Source organism: Hyperoodon ampullatus (genome assembly GCF_949752795.1).
Source record: "Hyperoodon ampullatus genome assembly, chromosome: 3".
Taxonomy (NCBI): Eukaryota; Metazoa; Chordata; class Mammalia; order Artiodactyla; family Ziphiidae; genus Hyperoodon; species Hyperoodon ampullatus.
This window is the reverse complement of record NC_136916.1, coordinates 58,118,002-58,137,729: the sequence shown is the minus strand read 5'-3', so window position 1 is coordinate 58,137,729 and position 19,728 is coordinate 58,118,002. Positions and strand designations below refer to the sequence as shown.

Sequence of the window (19,728 nt, the reverse complement as noted above, 5' to 3'; positions counted from 1 at the left end):
TAGGTTGTGCATTTTTTGTCAGTCGACAACCACAACTCATTGTCAGTAAATTGGCTTTGCTCCACGTTTGCAAACGGAGTTCAGTTCCCTAAGGCCTCCTCCAGAAGCCTTGTCTGACCCCACCCCCTTCAAGTCTCCACCCTCACAATACTCAGTACCTTCCCCAGCACACCACTTACCAATCCGCACCCCGAACACCCCATGTAAGTCTACTAGGGTAGGGCTCATCCATTCTCGTGTGGGATGGGGCGCTGCTCAGGAGTTAATACATGTTTGAATGGAAGAGAAGGGAAGTAACTTTTACAAAGCCACAGAGTCCAAGAAAGTGACAAAGCCGGAAATGGATTCTGCATCACCCTCCTCCCCAACCTGGAAAGAATTCGCTCTTCTTTGCGTCCTACCCTCCTATCCCACCGATTTTTGATTCCCAGCGTCAAGGGCCATAGAGTTGACATTTTAAGGAGTGCTATCTTCCATCTGAGGAAGGAAAGTGCATAACACAGTGGGGAAGGACATTGAACCCGTCCCTCCAAGCCTTCCCGTCCCCCAGGACAAGGGAAATCCAGTCTCGTCTCCTCCCCAGGGGAGCATTTGGGTCGAATTAGTCTTTCCCCACGTCCCTAGCCCACCCTAGACTAATATCTAATATGCGGGTCTCGGGCAGCCTAGGCAAAGCTTCCCGCCCCCGGCCACGCAGGGAACCCCAGCAGATCCCAGTCCCATTAGGCTACCCTTTGTGCCCTCCTGCCTCGGTCCCCACCCACTGCCTGGGACGCCACAGTCATCGGGCCCCTCCTTCTCCGCGCGGAGCCGGCCCCGCCTCCCGCGCTCCCGCGGCGCGTCTCTTGTCCCGCCCCCCGCCGGCCCCTCCTCTGGCCCGCGCCTCTGGCCCGCGCTTCTGGGGCCGAGCGCTCTCCCGCGGGTCCGTACCCGCGGTGGGTATTTGCTTTCGAGGCAGTCAGGCCAGCCGAGCCCGTCTCCAGCTCGGGACAGCGGGGCGGAGGGCCCGGCCGGCGGGGCAGCCATGGAGGCGGCGGCGCGGAGGCGGCAGCACCCGGGAGCGGCGGGTGGCCCGGGCGCGCAGCCGGGAGCCTCCTTCCTGCAGGCCAGGTGGGCGCGCGCCGGCGGGCGGAGCTGAACCGCAGCCCCGCCACGTGACGGGGAGGGCGGGGGACCGGGGCCACGGAGCCCGGGTGGGTCGTCCACGCGCTATCCCTGCAGCTGCTTCTCGCCTACTCGCCTGAGCCCCGCCTCCGCGCTCCTTTCTCTTCCTGGGGGACCCCCGTGCCCAGGGAGGCTCAGCGGCGGGGTTCAACGGCCCAGCGGCCCGGCCGGCTCTAGGACAGTCGCTCAGCTGGGGTCCAGGAAACTAAGGGTGGGGACGGCGGCGGCGGGCCCAGAGGACAACTCTGCTCACTAGGGCCCCCAACGCGCCTGCAAGCCCCGGGCGCCAAGCCGAGGTCTCGGGGTGCCTCTGAACTTGACTTGGGTTCTGATGTTAACAGGAGGCTCACTGCTTGCCCCGAGGAACCAAAGAATGTGGGAATGTAAATGGAAGAGACAGCGAAATGTGGAAACTTCCCCCCAGAGAAAGAATTAAGAAGGGCTTTTCCCACACGGTTGCTGTTCCCTTCTCTCAGTAAGGGGAAGTTATCGGTTTATGTAGCTGAGACCCGGTGCTTGGGGCAGAGGAAAAGGTATAGAAGCCACCTTTTAATCTTTCCCTCCACTCTACTTTCATACCATTTTACAAATTATAGACATTCATTGCACAGAGTAGGCATTCATTAAGCATCTCTGTTGAGTCCAGCGCTGTGCCAGGCACTAAAGCGGTGGGTAAGGTGAAGCTGGGAGGGTCCCACAGTCCGGTAGGGCGGGCCTGGGAGGAACAGTCCAGGGACTGAGAGGTCATCTTGGAGGGCTGCCTGGAGGAAGTGGAGCTTGAGAGAGATCAGTAGGTGACAGGGGAAGAAAGGTTGTCCCAGCCATGGGAAAGCTTGGGAAAGGCAAGGAGTGCAGTGGTGTTGGAGCTTCTTTGTGTACAGTGGCAGGAGGATGCAGACCGATTGTGAAGGGCCTTGAATGGCAGCAGAGCTGGGACCATAGTGAGAGCCTTGAGTGCAAAAATTAAGGAGACGCTCTCGGTGCACTAGTGTTCAAAAACCTTCCGTGGCTCCCCTATGCCTACTTAAATGTTGGGCCCTGTGTGCCTCACTTGCGTCACCCTAGTTCCTGCCCTAAATGTCAGGTTAAGGATGCAGCTTTTGTTCTGTAGGGCACGGGGGAGCCATGGAAGGTTTTTGAGCACTAGTGTGCTCAGTTTTAGGAAGCTTGTGGTATGATTTGGGATGAGGGAAGAAGTCTGAGAGACTTGGGTAAGAGTAGCTCTTTTTCATGCTACTAAGGACATCTCTGTTCCAGATCACCTATAAGTTGGGAGTCTTTGACTGCCTTGAATTGTGGTAGTCCAATTAGAACAGCATGTGAGTAGCAGATACGGTCACCACTTTATCTCATATGCGGGGTTTCCACATGCCGCATCTTACTCGGTCTTTTTGTATTTTGTGTATGTGGAAACTGAGGTCTAAGGAGCTTTTCATCATTTGCCGGCAAGAAGCAGGGCCTAAACCCGGGGCTTCTGATTTCTGTTTTCTGTTCTAACTACTCCACTCTGGCTATTCCTCTTTACTCCTACATGAGCTCCCCACCATCCAGGTTGCTCGTGGGGATGGCATGAGAGGCTGGCTCTCTTCCAGGGTGTCTCTGCCCCCCTCATTGGGTGCCTAGGCCGGTTCTCAATATCATTGCTGCACAAGACAGTAGGCAGAATCATCCTGTCTAACTCCTAGGATGCTTGGATTTCCTCTGCTACATTCATGCTTTGCTTACATACCTCTAATGACAAGGTGCTCGCTACCTTTCAAGGTACCCTATTCCAGCTTCCACCTGCTCTGTTGACAGTTTTTTGTATTGTAATCAAAGTAATACCTGCCCATGATTAAATACAATTGCACAGACAGGCTTAGAGTAAAAAGCAGTGGCCCTTTTTCCACCTCTCCCTAGTACCAGAGACAACCATGTTAGCTTCTTTTAACTGTTTCTACCAGAATTAAATTCATATTTCTAAATAATAATAACAAATACTACATACATACCACTTTCTGTGGGCCAGGCCCTGCTCTTAAGTTTTTGCATTAAAAGAAAAAAAGTTTTTGCATAATTTAATTCAGCCACAACTCTTGACGTAAGATCTAGTATTATCCCCCATTTTACAGATGAGAATATTGAGGCCAGGAGGTAACTTGCTCAAGATTTGGTTAGTGGTAGAGCTGGGATATGAACCCAGGCAGTCTCCAAAGTCCACACTCAAAAGCTATGCTCAGGGCTTCCTTGGTGGCGCAGTGGTTAAGAACCCACCTGCCAATGCAGGGGACACGGGTTCAACCCCTGGTCTGGGAAGATCCCACATGCCGCGGAGCAACTAAGCCCGTGCGCCACAACTACTGAGCCTGCACTCAAGAACTTGTGAGCCACAACTACTGAAGTCTGCATGCCTAGAGCTCGTGCTCTGCAACAAGAGAAGCCACTGCAATGAGAAGACCACACACCACAACGAAGAGTAGCCCCCACTCACCCGGAAAGCCCACAAACAGCAACAAAGACCCAACACAGCCAAAAATAAATAAATTATTTAAAAAAAAAAAACTATGCTCAACTGCTATTTCTTGGTTTATCAGTTGCTATTAGCCTCTAAGCTAATGTTTACCTACTAATTTCCTGTTATGATTTGGTTCACTTATGCCTCTCCTGTCTTCACAAGATGGTTTTGTATCACCATTTTTAGTTTTGCTCTTTATTACCTTTGTAGCCTTAAGGAATATGTATATACCATTATTTCTTTTTCCATCAACTGTAAAGCAATATCTTTTTTTTTTCCCAAAGTTTACTTATTTATTTATTTATTGAAGTATAGTTGATTTACAATAAGGGCAGTATCTCTTGATTCCTTTTTAAAAGAATATTAGTCTCCTACCCTAATCTTTAGCATTCTTTAGCCTTTCCCCAACTCCTGTCATCTATAGTTTTACTTTCAAGTTGTCAAGGTTAACAGTAGTATTTACTTGCTGTGTTTTAACCATAATTGCCTTCCATGTTTTGTTTGTGGATTGATTCTGAACTTTGAAAATCAGTATACAATGTTTTTATTAGTTAAGCCATGTAAATATTGTTCCCTACAGAGTCCAGTAAGTTTAACAGTTACATTTGCTTTCTTATATTGCTTTTGTTTTTACTGGAGTTTCTAATTGCCTTTCCTTTTTTTCCTCTTATTTTTTGCCTTCATTTTCTCATTTTTTGTTCAAACTTGTCATCATGTCATGTATTTCACCATTGTGTATATAGAACCAAAATCAGTCCCTCTATAGTCCCCATTCATAGGTCCCTGCTTGACTCCACCATGGCTGAGACTGCTGACCGCTTTGAGTATTTCATCTATATGTTATGTGCTTTATGGCAGGGGTCCCCAATACCCGGTACCAGTCCACAGCCTATTAGGAACCGGGCTGCACAGCAGGAGGTGAGCAAGTGAGCAAACCTTCATCTGCCACTCCCCTTCACTCCCCGTCACCACCTGAACCATCCCCCATCTCCTCCTCCCCCACACCGCCCCCGCCCCCCGTCCATGGAAAAATTGTCTTCCACAAAATTGGTCCCTGGTGCCAGAAAGGTTGGGGACCGCTGCTGTATGGTATGCGCTCCCCAACTGTCGTGGTATCAGTTTTCCCAGATGGTAGACTTGTAAAGCCGTGGAGGAGATTAAAGGCCATCCTTGTCTTGGGTTACCTGCCATTGTGCTTTCACTGTTGTTCTCAGCAGGAGTTTCTGATGATTGAGGCCTAGAGCTGGCATGGCTGGAGGCTAGGTGTGTGAAGTCTGTGAAGTCAGAAAGTTGGGTTAGGTTTGAGGATGCTCATCCCCAGGAGAGGGGCTGGGGGAGAGGATGCCTTCACCCTTCATGATCTGCCTCCTGTGCTCAGAGTCCCAACAGGAGAACACCAGTCAGACGCTCACCAATCTTGATTCCCAAGTTAGGTGTCTGCCCTGCACCTGGCCTTTTCTTCCTGCTCTGCTCAGCCAGCCTGGACTCAGGACAGGGATCCCCATTGACTGAGTGCCTCCTGAGGTGGAAGAGGAAATAGTCACTGAGCCCCTAGTGTGTGCTTCGTATCCACAGCTTCCAGAGACCCACACTTAAGTGCTTCCCAGGCTTTCAAAACGCCTTTATTTCCTGTACCAAACATCCTGCTCTTTGCCCAGTTTGAAGGTTTCCAGAATAAAACACTGAGGACTGTCATTCTCCTTCCCCATCAAAGTTCTTCAGGCCCAGAGGTTGCCACCATCTGCTTTTTGAGGCCTTGCCCTGATGGTCACAAAGGGGAAGGGGCATGGTGGGGCCTCTATACCAGTCACTTGTCTCAGACAGTGACTGAATGTCTGCCCCCATCCGAAGGCCCAGCAGCCCCTCCTCTTCCTTCCACCGATAAGCCAGGCATCTGAGCTCCCTTTAGCCCCTTTCTCACTTCCACCTCCAGGCCTTTGATCCTGCTCTCCTGCTTTTCTGCCTTCTTGAATCCACCCATCCTACTTGAATCCACCCATCCTACTTGAATCCACCCATCCATGCTTCCAGGCTCCCTTTCTTCCTGCAGGTTTTGCATACTGCTTCAGGCTACACCGATCCCTCTCTGTCTTGATCTCCTGATATGCCACAAAGCTTATAATAATCAGCAACAAAATAGCAAGCTACTTAGAGCACAGGTCTTGAATCCTTATAGACCCAGCTTTGAATTCTCTGCCTTTCAGGACTCCTGGAGAGTGACAGAAAGCCAGTGTGAACTACAGCACCCTTAGCAAAAGGGAATGTATTGGCTCTTGTGGCCAAACCATTGCCTTGGGGACGCCTGGAACTGGGAATGCGAACCCTCTCAGGCCTTCTTCTCCTATTTTTCCCTGCTCCTCTCTGCAGCGCTGCTTCATTCTCACCTGGCTGTCCCTTGAGGCTGGAACCTTGGCCACAGGCAGCCCCGCGCTCTCATCTTCAGCGTCCCAGCACCAGAAAGGAAGATGCTCTTTTCAACTCTAGTTAGAAAAGTCCCACTGCGCCGGCCTGGGTCACTGGCCCTCCCTGTGGCTCAGGATACATCATCTCTCACCAGAAGAAGGAGGGAGTAGGAAGGCTGACAAAAGGAATAGTTGATGCAGCTTCTTACTAGTGGGGGTAACCTTGGTTAAGCCTCAGTATCCTTATCTGTAAAATGGGAGGGTAACAGCCTCCCGGTACGGCTGTGGGGATTAGATGAGATGGTGCTAGTGAAGCTCCTAGCACAGCACACAGTCGACACTCAGTAAGTGGTGGGCACTGAGTAGAGGGGACAGGAAGACTTAGTTGACCTAGGAAAGGCCCACTCCACCTGCCTTGCCTGCCGCTAGAGGATGATGAGATCCTCCAAGAGCTTGCCTCTCTGTGTCTGGGTTGCTCTAGCAGCCCAGTGTGGACCATACTTGGAATTGGCTAAAAAGGATCCCAGAAAGTTATGGAAGCAATAGCTTGACAGAGGAAAATCTTCATGGTGCCTCTAAGCTGTTGTTTGCCACTAAAACGAATGAGTAACTGGTAACTGAGATTGTTTTATATCAGCCAGTAATCACTGAGCATAAATCAGGTACTGAGCTGAAAACTCTGGAGAATATGGACTCACATCACACAGCTCCTGGTCTTGACACTAGTGGGGCAGTACAACTTACACCTCAGTCGTCTTAGGAGGAGTGGGCTGCTTGTCACTGGAGGTATGCAAGTAGTGGCAGGGACACTGTAAAGAGGATTTGTACTCTGATGGGGAGGTTGGTGAGTTGAGAGAACCTTAAAATCACCCTTCTTCTTGAGGATCTAGATACGAGCAAAAGTCCAGCCCTGTGATATCATGGCCTGAGTGGGAGTTAGGGATGATGCACTCCCTATAGTGGGCTTTGGGAAAAGCTTCATCAGGGAAGGCTTCTTGGAGGAGGTGGCACATGCACTGGCCCTTTAGCTTCAGCTCATTTGTGAAGAGCAGATGGCTGACTGCTTTGCAGGAGAGACAGGCATCCAAAGTTGTGTTGTCAGATGGTTCTCTTCTTGCCACGTCTCTCACATCACCTTGTCCCTGCTGCCTTCCTTCTTAGGTTTCACTGCGGACTGGTGAGAAGAAGGACACCTGCAGCCCTGTTCCTACCTCCTCATGGTTCAGAAACCAAGGGAAAGGGAGATCCCCTGTTCATCCCAGTCTATAGTCTGTAAGGCACATCTCACCAGAGGGCTCTGATTGATCCAGCTCAGGTCACATGCCCATCCCGTGGACCAATCACTGTGGATACGATGATGGGTTAGAGGTTAAAAATATAAGCTCTGGAACCTAATCATTTAGGTTCAAATATTTAGCTATGTAACTTTGGGCAAGTTGCTTAACATCTTGGGCCTCAGTTTTTTCACTTGTGTAATGGGGGTAATCTAACCTCAGATGGTTTCTGTGAGAATTAAGAGAGTTAAATGAGATGGTACATGCAAACAGCTATAGTAGTGCCTGGAATATAGAAAGTGTTCAATAAAGATTAGCTATCATCATCCATCACCATGTTTCATGCTTTTCAGCCACATTCGCATCCTTTGCCCCATCTGATTTCCCCATCATTCTATAGGTAAGAAAACCCAACAGTTATTATACCCTTTGGGCATTTTCCTGCCTGAATCATAGAGAAGCAAAGGTCAGGGCAGATGGAGTCCACTCCCAGGATACCTTCCCATGGACCACAGTATTTCCAGCAAAACCTTTTCCTAGAACTTAATCATGTGTTTCCTCCTGCTCTCAAATCTCTGTGGCTCATCTTCATGGGGAAGCTTCCCATGGGAGGAGAGAAGAGCTGACCCCTTTTGTCTGCCCCTTTCCCAGGCACAGCTCCGTCAAGGCTGATGAGGCTGCCAGCACAGCTCCCTTCCACCTTGATCTCTGGTTCTACTTCACCCTGCAGAACTGGGTTCTAGACTTTGGCCGCCCCATTGCCATGGTGAGTGTGAAGCTGTGGACAGAGCCCTGACCAGCAGTGAGGAGACAGGGTGACATGAATTGTCAGAGTGACCTCAGACAAGTCATTGCCTCTACCAGTACACTGTGAGAATAGGTCTGGATGCTTTCATGTCCTTTAGTTCTATGACTGACCAGTGCGGCAGCTGCCAGCGAGTGGGAGATCCGGGGGGGGCCTGACTAGTCATACTGCATCCCCCCATATCTCACACCCAGGTTTAACCAAAGCACCAATTCAGACAGTGGGGTATGAGAAAGGGTCCCACCTGCTTTCCCCACAGCCTTGGGATAGTTTTGTTTTTCTGGAGGTGAAGAGTATAGGCTGAATTTGCCTATCATGTATGACTTGAGCCTTGGGTAATTTTTAGTGTCGTCTGGTGAAACTGTCCCCTTCCCTCCAAGGCTACTTCATGCATCAGTGGGAGCCTCTACGGAGATTAATACTGGAAGAGCACCAAATCCCCTCACTGGTCACGAATAAGATAGATAGATAGACAGACAGGTAACAGAAGGTGAAAAAAATTGAGTGAGTTCCCACCAAGAACTAAGGTGTTGGGCTTCCCTGGTGGTGCAGTGGTTGAGAGTCCGCCTGCCGATGCAGGGGACACAGGTTCGTGCCCCGGTCCGGGAAGATCCCACATGCCGCGGAGCGGCTGGGCCCGTGAGCCATGGCCGCTGAGCCTGCGCGTCCAGAGCCTGTGCTCCGCAACAGGAGAGGCCACAGCAGTGAGAGGCCCGTGCACCACAAAAAAACAAAAAACTAAGGTGTTAATTTTTGCATGTGGGTGGTAAAAATAACAATATCCAACACTGAAACTGACACCTCATACATGCTAATGCTAATGCAAATTAGCAAAGCCCTTTGGGAAAGCAGTTTGTCAAGGCGATAACTAGTACCTAGAATAGTGCCTAGCAAGATACGTGCTCAGTATACTTGTACTGAATGAATAATAACAGTAAGCTAGAAAGAGCGGTTAACATACATTGAGCGCTTACTCTGTTCTAAGCTCTTTATGTGTTTAAACTTATTTAGTTCTCCCATCAATGCTATTATTAATCTCAATTTTATACATGAGAAGAGTCGAGGATAGAGAGGGTAAATAACTGGCTCAAGGTCACCCAGCCAGCAAGTGGAGGAGTCAGCACATGCCCCCAGGCACTCTGGCCCCAGAGCCCACCCCCTTCCATCATGATTTTATCCAGAACCCTAATGTGTTCATCCCTCCTGACTCAGTACGACCCCTTCCAAAAAGGGGTCGTACTTTTGCCCTGAAGATGTAATCAGCAAGAAGACAGCCTCTTTACCAAAGGTGTTCATTGAAGTGTTGTTATAATAGCCAAAACTTGGAAGGGACTTGAGTGTCCAGCAGTAGGGACTGGGTAAATCAGCTTTGCTGTACGCAGTCTAGAGGATGCTACCTGGGCACTAAACAGGAATTATGAATACTCTAGAGCAACCTGGAATGTTTAAGGAGAAAAAAACATGCCTAAGTGTCATGCATATTGACTGCCTGCCAACTAGTAACGGCCCTAACAGTCTTGTATACATGGGATCAAAGACTTGAAGGGGATGAAGAAAAGCTTCCTGGCAATGGTGTCGGGGAGGACGTGTGGTGGCTGCTGATTCTTCTTTCTGCAGGCTTGCCATAAGGTTTACATGTTTTTTAAATGTAGGTGAAAGTAAAGGGACTGAGCCAGGAGTCAGGGCACCCAGTCAGGTTCATAAGTGACTTTGGGCAAGTCAGTGTCATCTGGGCTTTGGTTCTCTCATCTGTAAGAGGACTGGTTGGACTAGCTGCTCTGAGCCCCTGTGTAGCATGAAGGTTCCACATACTGGGGGACAAAGGAGCTGCCCACCAGACTGGTGTTACAGGAAGAGGGGAGATCAGGCCAGGGGCAGGCTCATGGCTCTTCTCATTCACTAGGACTCAGCCTCATCAGCTCTAATAGGGGTCTCCTGCAGGGCAAATCACTTCCCCCATCCTGCTCAGAGTTGCTGTGGCCACTATAACCCTAAGTGGCCTCATCAGGAATATACATTTGTAAAACTCTTGTATACACTGGAGCTTTTCAAATGTACCCATGATAGTCCCAAATTTGTAATAACTACAAAATAAAACTTTTTACAAGTTATAAAAGTAATATGTCATAGTTACAACAAGTCAGTTCATACCCAGGGGTATAAAGAAGTGTGAGACTCTCCCTTTCCAGTTCCACCCCTGACAGTTTGAGGCTCATCCTTCCACTCCTTTCTCTACTCATGCAAACATATGTATACATCCTTTTTTTTTTTCTCTAACCAAAATGAGATTTTACTTTATACTTTATTTTACAACTTGCTTGTTTTACTTTAGAATATATCATGGATATCTCTCCCTGTCAGTACATATGAGGTGTTATTTCTGTTAATGGCTACTTAACCTTCTATAGAAAAGATGTACTGTAGTGTATTCAAGTAGTCAGCCTATTTCTATTTTGCTATCAAAGAGTGTTTCAGCCAACATACATATCTTGCTATAGATAAAGATACAGAGATACATGCACACAGCAAGTAAGAAAGAGAAAGATTGAGATTCTTGTATCCTGAGAGTTTTATTTCTGCAGGGTGAATTTTTGATAGAAATTTATGGTCATTACACGTGTTCTCAATCAACAGATAGTGGGTGTGGCAGGGCAGAGGTTGTGAAGTGTTTTGACCTCGAGTAGGAATTTTCCCACTGACACCGACAAGGCTGGGACTCACGGCGTAGAGCAGTAGGAGAAACCAGGGCATCCTAGACAGAGGAACAGCCCTGGCCTGCCTGCCTCTCTCAGGGAAGGTAGAAAAGGAAGAACTGAATCTTTGTAGAACTCACTTATTCTCTCCTTTGTTTCATAAGGTATAGTTTTGACCTGATTTGGAAGTGGTCCATCTGCTCAGTGGACAGAGTGTTTTTCCATACCTGCGTGGCCAGGAGATCTTGTCATCATCCTAGGACCTGGAGTGCCAGATCCTTAAGGGTCCATGTAGATCACCTGGGCCACACTTCGTGTTACAGATGGGGGAACTGAGGCCTGAAGAGGGGAAGAACTTGCCCAGGGTCACCCAGAACGTTGGTCCCAAAGGAGCCTCCAACTCTCAGGCTGGTACCCAGGGACCTTTATTTAGTACCCAGAGGGAGAGGGACACAGGGTCAGGCCCTGGATTTGTGTCTACTGTGTGCTTACCTTCTCTGGGACTCAGTTTGTCTATCTGAAAACACCTTCACTTCAGTGCTGCTGAGAGGATCCCAAGAGATCACAGAAAGAATGAAGTGTGTGCAGAAGAGGTTCTGAGGGTCTCATGGGGCTGTGCCTAGTATAAATCATTCCTCCCCTTGCTCCCCAGCTGGTGTTTCCTCTCGAGTGGTTTCCGCTTAACAAGCCCAGCGTGGGGGACTACTTCCACATGGCCTACAACATCATCACGCCCTTTCTCCTGCTCAAGGTACAGTCCAAGGCTCCCTGCCCTCCCTTCCCACCCTCATTTCTTCCTCCACGCGGCAGGGAGCTGGTGCCGAGCCCCGGGAGTGCCCTGAGAATCAGACTGTCCCCTTCCTGACTCTGGGGGACGAAGGCTGTGATAGAGGGACATGTCAAGCCCCAGGAGAGGCGGGACTGCCTCTGGCCGGGAGGGATGGAGAAGGCCTCCCCAAGGAGGGGCATTTGATTTGGGCCTCCGCCTGGTGTGCTTGGGGTTGAACTGGGAGAGACCTTCAGGCAGGAGCACCTGAAGATAAGGCCGTGCTGGAGGAGCCATAATACATCTGGGGAGGCTGAGGTGGAAGGAGTGGCTGGATCGCCCAGGGCGAGGTCAGGGACCAGTTGGGAAGGCAGGTGAGGGCCAGGTGAACTCTCTCCTCTGGCCTGGAGATCCTTGACTTTGAGATACCACTGGGAACACAGAGCTGTCTCCTAGATAGCTGCAGGAGATAGATATCTGGGCGATGGCTATCTCCAAGGTAGCTCTCGGCAATGCTGGCTTTGCATTTTGCCACATAAGGGCTCTTAAAACGATCGCTGTTTGTTGTCCCCATCATTTTGTTTTTAGAGAGACATTTCAGATCTCCAAAAAACAGGGAAGGTGTAATCTCAGAATTCAGAGGGTCTTTAGTAAAAGAATTTAGTTTCAGAAGCACCTGCCGCATCCCTGTCGTTTTCATTTTTGTTTGCTTGGATTGCTCAGTTGCTCAGAAATGGGAGGGTCTCCTCAACAGGCCAGCCCAGTGACCCAGGAGCAGAACTGGGGGTGGTGGGAGGGCAGGGCCTGGATGCCTGTGTCACCTCCAGCACAGCCCGTGGGTGTGTGTGACCTTGGGCAGAGCTGGCCCTGCTGAGTGTGTTTCCTCTCCAGCACAAGAGGGTGCAGATCCCTGGCCCCTGCTGGGTTCACAGGGATCTTGTGAGACTCTGGAGGCTGGACTGGCCCCACTAAAGGGACCCACCAAGTTGAGAGTGACGTTCCAGCTGGTGGCATCCATCCCACTCTGGGTGTGAGGGAGGGAAGCAGAGGGCGTCTCCTATCATGGTGGAGGCGGGGGTCATGCTGTCGGGCCTCCCTCTGACCTCAGCTCATCGAGCGGTCCCCACGCACCCTGCCGCGCTCCATGATCTACGTCAGCATCATCACCTTCATCATGGGCGCCAGCATCCACCTGGTGGGTGACTCTGTAAACCACCGCCTGATCTTCAGCGGCTACCAGAACCACCTGTCAGTCCGCGAGAACCCCATCATCAAGAATCTCAAGCCGGAGACGCTGGTGAGCCTCCACCCAGGCACTGCGGTCCGTCCTGGGGCCCAAAGAGGCTGCCCGACCTATCACGTTGCCCTAGATGAGGGCAGGCCGCCCCGCCAAGCTAGGATGCTCCTGTGTTACTAAGTAGTGGCACGTAGGCGCCCACCAGGGCCCCCTCCTCCGGGTAGGGAGGGACTGAGGGCAGCTGGGGGAGGCCTGGGCATTGGGGGGAGGGGGGGCGCCGGGTTGCGTGGGTCCCGCACCCTCCCTGAAGCCCCTCCCCGAAGCCCCTCCCCCTCTGCCTCGCCTCTGCCGCCCCCAGATCGACTCCTTTGAGCTGCTCTACTACTACGACGAGTACCTGGGCCACTCCATGTGGTGAGTAATGGGGCCCGTGGCCCCAGCCAGCTCTGCCGCCGGCCTTGGTGACACTGAACAAGGGCCTGGGGTCTCCAGGTGTCGAGCGCAGCGGCTGGAATGGCGTGCTCTTCCCGGGCGGGAGCGCTGTCACTCAGCTCTGGCTCCTGCCGCGCCGCCTTCCGCTCCCGCCAGCCCGCGGTGCCCGCGGCGGCCACTAGAGGGCAGCGAGTGGCTGTCCTCCCTGGGCCGAGGCTGCAGCGCTGATAAACATCTCCCCCAACCTGGGGACGGGGATGGGGACCCCGCCGTGTCGGGCTGCGGTCTTGGGCATGGAGGCGGGGAGGAAGATGAGCAGGTCCGGCTGGACTGGGTCGGGGGTGGGGCGGGGGCAGGGTGCTGTCTGTGCCCCCGCTCCTCCGAACTCCCAGGGGAGCGCCTCCCTCCCACCCCTTCACCCACAGTGGAGGAAACCTCACGAATGCGGGCTCAGCCACAGGAGTTGCAGGGCCCAAGCTGGGGGCAGTCGTCTGTTCCAGGCCCACACCTTACACAGGATAAGCTGGGGCCGGTGGGAGGGGGTTTGGCCGTGGGTTGACAGCTAGTGAGTGACAGAGCCAGCCCTGGGCCTGGGTGGCTCCACTCCCGAGCGAGGTGGGCTTACTCTTGTCGCACTTGCCCTACGCTGTGTTTCTAGGTTCTGTTTGGGGGCCTGGGAGGTCAGGGGCTTCCTGGACAGGCAGGCCTCTTGCCAGTTCTCCCTGACCTGTGCCAGAAGACCCTTCCCGTGGGAGGCTGGGGACGGGAGGAGGAGAGAGGAAGAGAGGCTGGAGAAACGAAGGAGCAGGAGAGGACTGGGAGGGCGCGGGGGCACATGAGGGGCAAGAGGGAAGGTGGGGAAGGAGACGAGGTGGTGCGTGGGAAGAGGAAGGGGGTGTGTGATGGCACAGGTGCGTGGGGAGAGCAGCCTGTGTGTGGAGAGGAGAGAGGGCGGTACCTTTGGGGTGAGATGGTGTGTGTGTGGAGAGGGGGTGAGGCTGTGGGCTGAGTGTGGGTGAAGGGGCTTCACGGAGCTCCTTGGAGTCCTCTGGCAGGTGCTGTCCCCCCCCACCTTATTTTAAACTGGGACCTCGGGCCTCTCCGTCCTCGACCCTGCTGGGTACACCCCTTTCCAGGGCAGTGAGGGGCCGGGACTGCTGGTATTTGGGTGCGTACACGAGGCAGACACACACACACACACACACACACACACACACACACACACACACACGGAGTGAGTGGGGTGGCCAGCGCCGCGTGGGAGGGAGCTGCCCCTCCCCGCACCCCCCAGCCTGCGGGGCTCTGACCGGCATGTGCTCAGGGAGCAGACCTCATCTTCCTGCTTCCCTCCTGGACCCCCTGCTCGGTAAAGGCTGCCAGGGAAGAGTGCCACCCGAACCAGGCATTTTTGTAAACCATGAAGTGAGACTGCATAGGATGGTGCTGGGAACCAGTACAAGGATGGGTGGGGAAGAGGCCCTGGGTGGGGGCAGCTGGGCGGCTCAGCACTGGCTTCCCTGCTGCAGGTACATCCCCTTCTTCCTCATCCTCTTCATGTACTTCAGCGGCTGCTTCACTCCCACCAAAGCTGAGAGCTCAATGCCAGGGCCAGCCCTGCCCCTGGTGGTGCCCAGCGGCCTGTACTACTGGTGAGTGGACGCTGGACCTGGGGTGCGGGGAGGCTGGGAGCCCTTAGTGAGCCAGGGAGTGAAAATGTGCTCTTGACCACAGGGCTGCTGTGTGACCCCAGATGAGACTCTCCCTGTTGAGGTCCCTGCTTCCTCCTCTTTCAGCGGGGACTGTGACTGCCTTATGGTGGCCACTCTGTGACCAGGAAGCCAGGCCTGAGTGTGACCTCTTCACATTCAGAGTGCAACCTCGGGGCCAGTAGAATCCATCTCCAACACCAGACCCTGTAAAGGCCTCGGGACCTCAATTTACTCCTCTGTGAAATGGGAATAATACCCACCTGTCTCCCTTTTAGGACATGGTGAGAATCCAGGGGGAGAGAAAGGGGCTTTGTAAACTATGGAGCATCATAGAGATGACAAGGACAGATATGTGGGGAATTCCGTGGCCTCAGGGGCTACCCGCCTGGTTTCCTTTTCCCTCCAGCTCCCTCTCCCCGTTCCAGAGGATCCAGGCCTCAGCCAGGCTCCCCCTCCTCTGTCACTTCCGCTCTGGAGAAAGGCTCCCCTGGGGGTTGTGGGTGTCCTGGAAACAACTAGCCCTTCTCTGGCGGGAAGCCTCCAGCCAAATGAAAAGGGCCTCCTCTCCTGAGGCCAGCTCCGGCCCACCTCCAGGGGCTGCCCTTGGCCAGCAGTGGGGGTCCACCAGGGCAAATCCGCATGCCTGCTGAGGGCAGGATTAACAGGAATGGGTGGCAACTACAGCTGGAGGGAAAGAGGTGAGACGTGGGAAGGAACTTCGGCCCGTTCTTACCCATAGCACTACCAGAGTGATAGCTACAGGAGGCCGTTTATTGGACAATATGCTTCTCCAAGTACGTAGTTCATGAGAGATAGGGCCATTTATGCCCCTTTATGAGCAAGAAAACAGAGGCTCCAAGATGTCTTGTAAATTCCCCAAGGTGACACAGCCACTAAGTTGCAGAGCTATGTAGTTCCTTGAGTGGGATGGGTCAGCATTGCGGTTCTCTCTATAGGCAGGGGAGTGGACAAGATAACCTCTCAGAAGCCCTCTAGCCAGTGTTACTGAGTTCCTGGCCACATGCTAGGTACTGCCTTAAGAGCTGGAGAGAACCCTGGGAGATGAGACTGTCCCAGCCTTCAAGGAGACAATAATGACAACTCCCATCAGCTGAAACTCCATTCCCAAACTCAGACGCCTTTAGGAACCAAGCTGGTAACAGAAATGCATGAAGCAGGCATCAAGTGAGGCAGTAGGGAGTGGTGGGGACTGTGGCAAGCTGCAGAACAATGCTCTCTCTAAAGGCAGCAGCTGCTTTCTCCTCATCAGTTATTGTTATGTGGGAATACAGGCCTAACGTGAGCAGGGAAACCAGAACTCCACATTGGCAGGTAATCTGTTATTTACATACTGGCAACAAACTCAATGTTTTAAAAAATAGTAACTCTACAAGCCAAATCAATATGCTGCGTATGGGCCATGGCTCAGAGTGAAGTGGTTGCCTCAGCCCCTCACTTGACGTGCTAACCTGACCAACTGGGTGGGCAGCCTGGTACTTGGGTAGAGGGAGGGATGCCGGGCAGGATGGGCTGTCACGGCACCCACCTCCGCTCACGCACGGGCCTCCTTAGGTACCTGGTCACCGAGGGCCAGATCTTCATCCTCTTCATCTTCACCTTCTTCGCCATGCTGGCCCTTGTCCTGCACCAGAAGCGCAAGCGCCTCTTCCTGGACAGCAACGGCCTCTTCCTCTTCTCCTCCTTTGCCCTCACCCTCCTGCTCGTGGCGCTCTGGGTTGCCTGGCTGTGGAATGACCCCGTACTCAGGAAGAAGTACCCGGGCGTCATCTACGTCCCCGAGCCCTGGGCCTTCTACACCCTCCACGTCAGCAGCCGACACTGAGTCCGGAGGGGTATGTGCACCCCAGATCCTCACCCAACCTCAGGCTGCACGGGGTGTCAAGCCACCTGACTGTGGGCAGCCAGAGCCCAGCCCTCCCCGCCACCCACCGGCCTGATCTCAGGGTCTGGCAGTGGTCTCTGATCTCCCTCTGCCAGAAGCTCTCTCTCCCTCCCCGCTCCAGGATCATGGCACCCCTTTGTGTGAGGCTGATTGCAGGTTTCTGAGTGGCCGCCGAAGGCAGAGTTCTCACGCGCTTGCACTGTTCCCTGAGCCGCTCACTAGGGGTGGGGACGTCGTGAGACTCTTCAGTCAGCCTTGTCTCAGCTTCAGTCTCTGCCTGCCACCAGCAGGCCTGCTCCCAGGAAAGGGGCCCTCGTTCCCCATGGGACGCCCCCTCCACCTCCCCCGAGGCACTGGGGCCCGGTCTCCTCCCTCGGCTGCGGACCCTCGGCCTCATTTCCCAGCAGTGCTGGCCTGCGTGTGTGCAGGGGTCTCGGGGGCCTGCCTCGCCCCCCACCCCCGGCCCCGCCTCCTCTCCTGTGCTCTCAGGGAGCCCTGTGCCTCAGAGCCTCCTTTCACCCTGCATGCAGTGATCCCCCAGCCCCTGTCAGTCCCCGTCTGCTGGCAGCATCAGGGGTGAGAAGTGTGACTAAAGGCGGTGTGGAGCCCAGCCTGGCTGGCTGCTGCTGCTTCTTACTTTGGGAGTGAATTTGGGAGGCAGGAGGAGGGTGGTCCCTGGAGCAGGGGAGGGAACGGCTGGTCTGGGGCCCAGGCAGGAGCCCTGGGCTGACCCCAAGGGCCCACTCAGCCCTGTGTGGCTGAGAGCAGGTGCTGCCACTGTCTGCTGGCCCTCCGTGCCACTTAGTAGGATCCTGCGGTTGGGGGTCACCTCAGGAGCAAGAAGGGCCTCCTCTAGGTCCCAGCTCTCTTCAGAGGAGTCTGGGGGAGGTCACAGGGGTGGGGACCAGCATAGGGCATCTCCAGACCTGCCCCTCAGAGATGTCCCACTGAGCCTCCCAGCTGTGCTGCCAGCCTGTCCCAGGGGCTGAAGCAGAGAGGGTGCCCTTTGGGGGAAGGTGGCGAGCCTGGTTTGTGGGAGGTTGGCACTTAGCCTTGGGCAAGTTGTTTAATCCCTTGGGGCCTCAGCTCTTGATCTTTGAGGGTCTCAGCCTCACCACACAGCCACCAGGGGCTTTGTGGGCTACTGTTACTAGAAAACACAGGGGAGGGCCACGCTGAACAGGAGACGCATCATCGTAGGCCATGTTGTGATGAGAGAAACACCTTTTGAGGAAAGCAGCTTTGTTTTTCAGTCTTGCTGCTGAGGCATGTTACAGCACGGTAACCCTCCTCACACCCAGAGTGTGGACATAAAGACTGTAGTTTAGGATTCCCACTTTGCTTTTCCCAGGCACCTTTTAAAATAACCACTCAGCATTTAAACCCATAAAAAGCTGGTGACCTCCACCCCTACCGTTTTATGATAGGTGCTTGGTACTCTGCTCTCTTCTCCCTCAGGACCTGGGACGGAGGATGGTCCTTCGCCTGGCTCATTGCGCCCCCTGGCGTCTGGGGTCTGGAATAATAAATCTTGTGGCTCTACTTACTTGGTGTGGGTGTATTGAAACTGCCTTCAGTCAAAAGGACCCCATGGGTTTCATTTCCCGAGTGGGAGCTGGATGCCGAGGGAGCTGCCTGCCACCCCCGCGTGGGTGGCTTGTGCCCCCTGACTCAGCAGGTCACAAGTCTGCACATTCTTAATTCATAAGCCAGCTGCAGCCTTTCAGCACACAAGGGCCCCCACCTGCGCAGCAACCTCGTTTGACTCCTTCCCTGCCTCAAGGCCACTGTTAACTCCAAAGCCTGCTCCAGGCCTGTTCTCCATAGAGAGATATTAATGGATATCGTCTGAGCAGGCATAGGCCTGGTTATGTGGGGTCTGAAGCTTACACAATTTTGGGGGTGCTTGATAAGAAAACAGTAAAAAAAAAAAAAAAGTGAATAAAAAATTAGGTATAAAAACGAGTGTTTAGAATGGTAAAGAAATCACAGCAAGTTATTGGAGCCTTGGAGAGTCATGTCCGTCTTGACCAAGATCTCTTTGGGCAGTTTACTGAAAATGTTGCCCTAGAAATACTTCTTAATTGCAACCTGGCTTCCCTCCACCTAGAAAACTCTAGGCCAATGGTTTTCAAAGTATGGCCCTGACTGGCAGCATCTGGATGGCAGGAGAAAATGCAGATTCTTTTCCCCTTTCACCTGCTGAATCAGAAATTCTGGTGATGGGGCCCTTCAGGTGAACGAAATCTCAGCCCCCAAGTTGCATTGGAGGGGGTTTCTGTTTTGTGTTCTGAGTTGAAGTGTAGCCTACACACAACAAGGTAAAGCGTACACCTTGAGAATTTTTGTATAGTGAACCCTCAGGTAGCCACCACCCCATGCAGGTGTTTTCAGTCATGAGAAACACCTCTTAGAGACACCTAAAAACACCTAAAAAAAGGAGTTGGCCAGGGTGTCTCAGTTGGTGTGCCTTTGGGGACACAGCCCCAAACTCTAGCACACACTGACCTAAACTCAAGGAAATGTCACATGTATGCTCAGGCCATTCAAGATGGCTGTTCTCTTGCTCTCTGTACATCCCCAGCTCGACCAGGCCCTGCTTCACTCCCATGACTATCTAATCCTCTTAATTGTAGGGCTTAACTAGCCCCTGGTAACTGATGAACCCACCTGAAGTCAATTCCCCCTATAACTGGTAACCTCCTTCCCCCGCAGAGCAGTAAAGATGGCTGCCGAGTTCTGTCTGCCGCACACGGCGCGGTGTTGCTCCAGGATGTTGCTTCAAACGTGTAAGATCCCCTATCCAACAAATCACTGATGTCTCTGTCACTGTCTCTGGGCTGTTCCTT

The 19,728-nt window shown here is 52.9% G+C and overlaps 1 protein-coding gene across 1 annotated transcript; it reads left to right on the top strand.

Moving 5' to 3' along the window:
• Window positions 1-1,024: 1,024 nt before the first annotated feature.
• CLN6 (CLN6 transmembrane ER protein) lies at window positions 1,025-19,365 on the top strand (the record flags this gene model as incomplete). The annotated part of the gene is made up of 8 exons (XM_079699527.1): window positions 1,025-1,110; window positions 7,986-8,100; window positions 11,485-11,583; window positions 12,707-12,895; window positions 13,194-13,249; window positions 14,794-14,916; window positions 16,549-16,829; window positions 18,338-19,365. The coding sequence occupies 7 exons, from the start codon at window positions 1,025-1,027 to the stop codon at window positions 16,817-16,819; spliced, it is 939 nt and encodes a 312-aa protein (XP_079555653.1). The 3' UTR covers window positions 16,820-16,829; window positions 18,338-19,365.
• Between the last annotated feature and the right edge of the window lie 363 nt (window positions 19,366-19,728).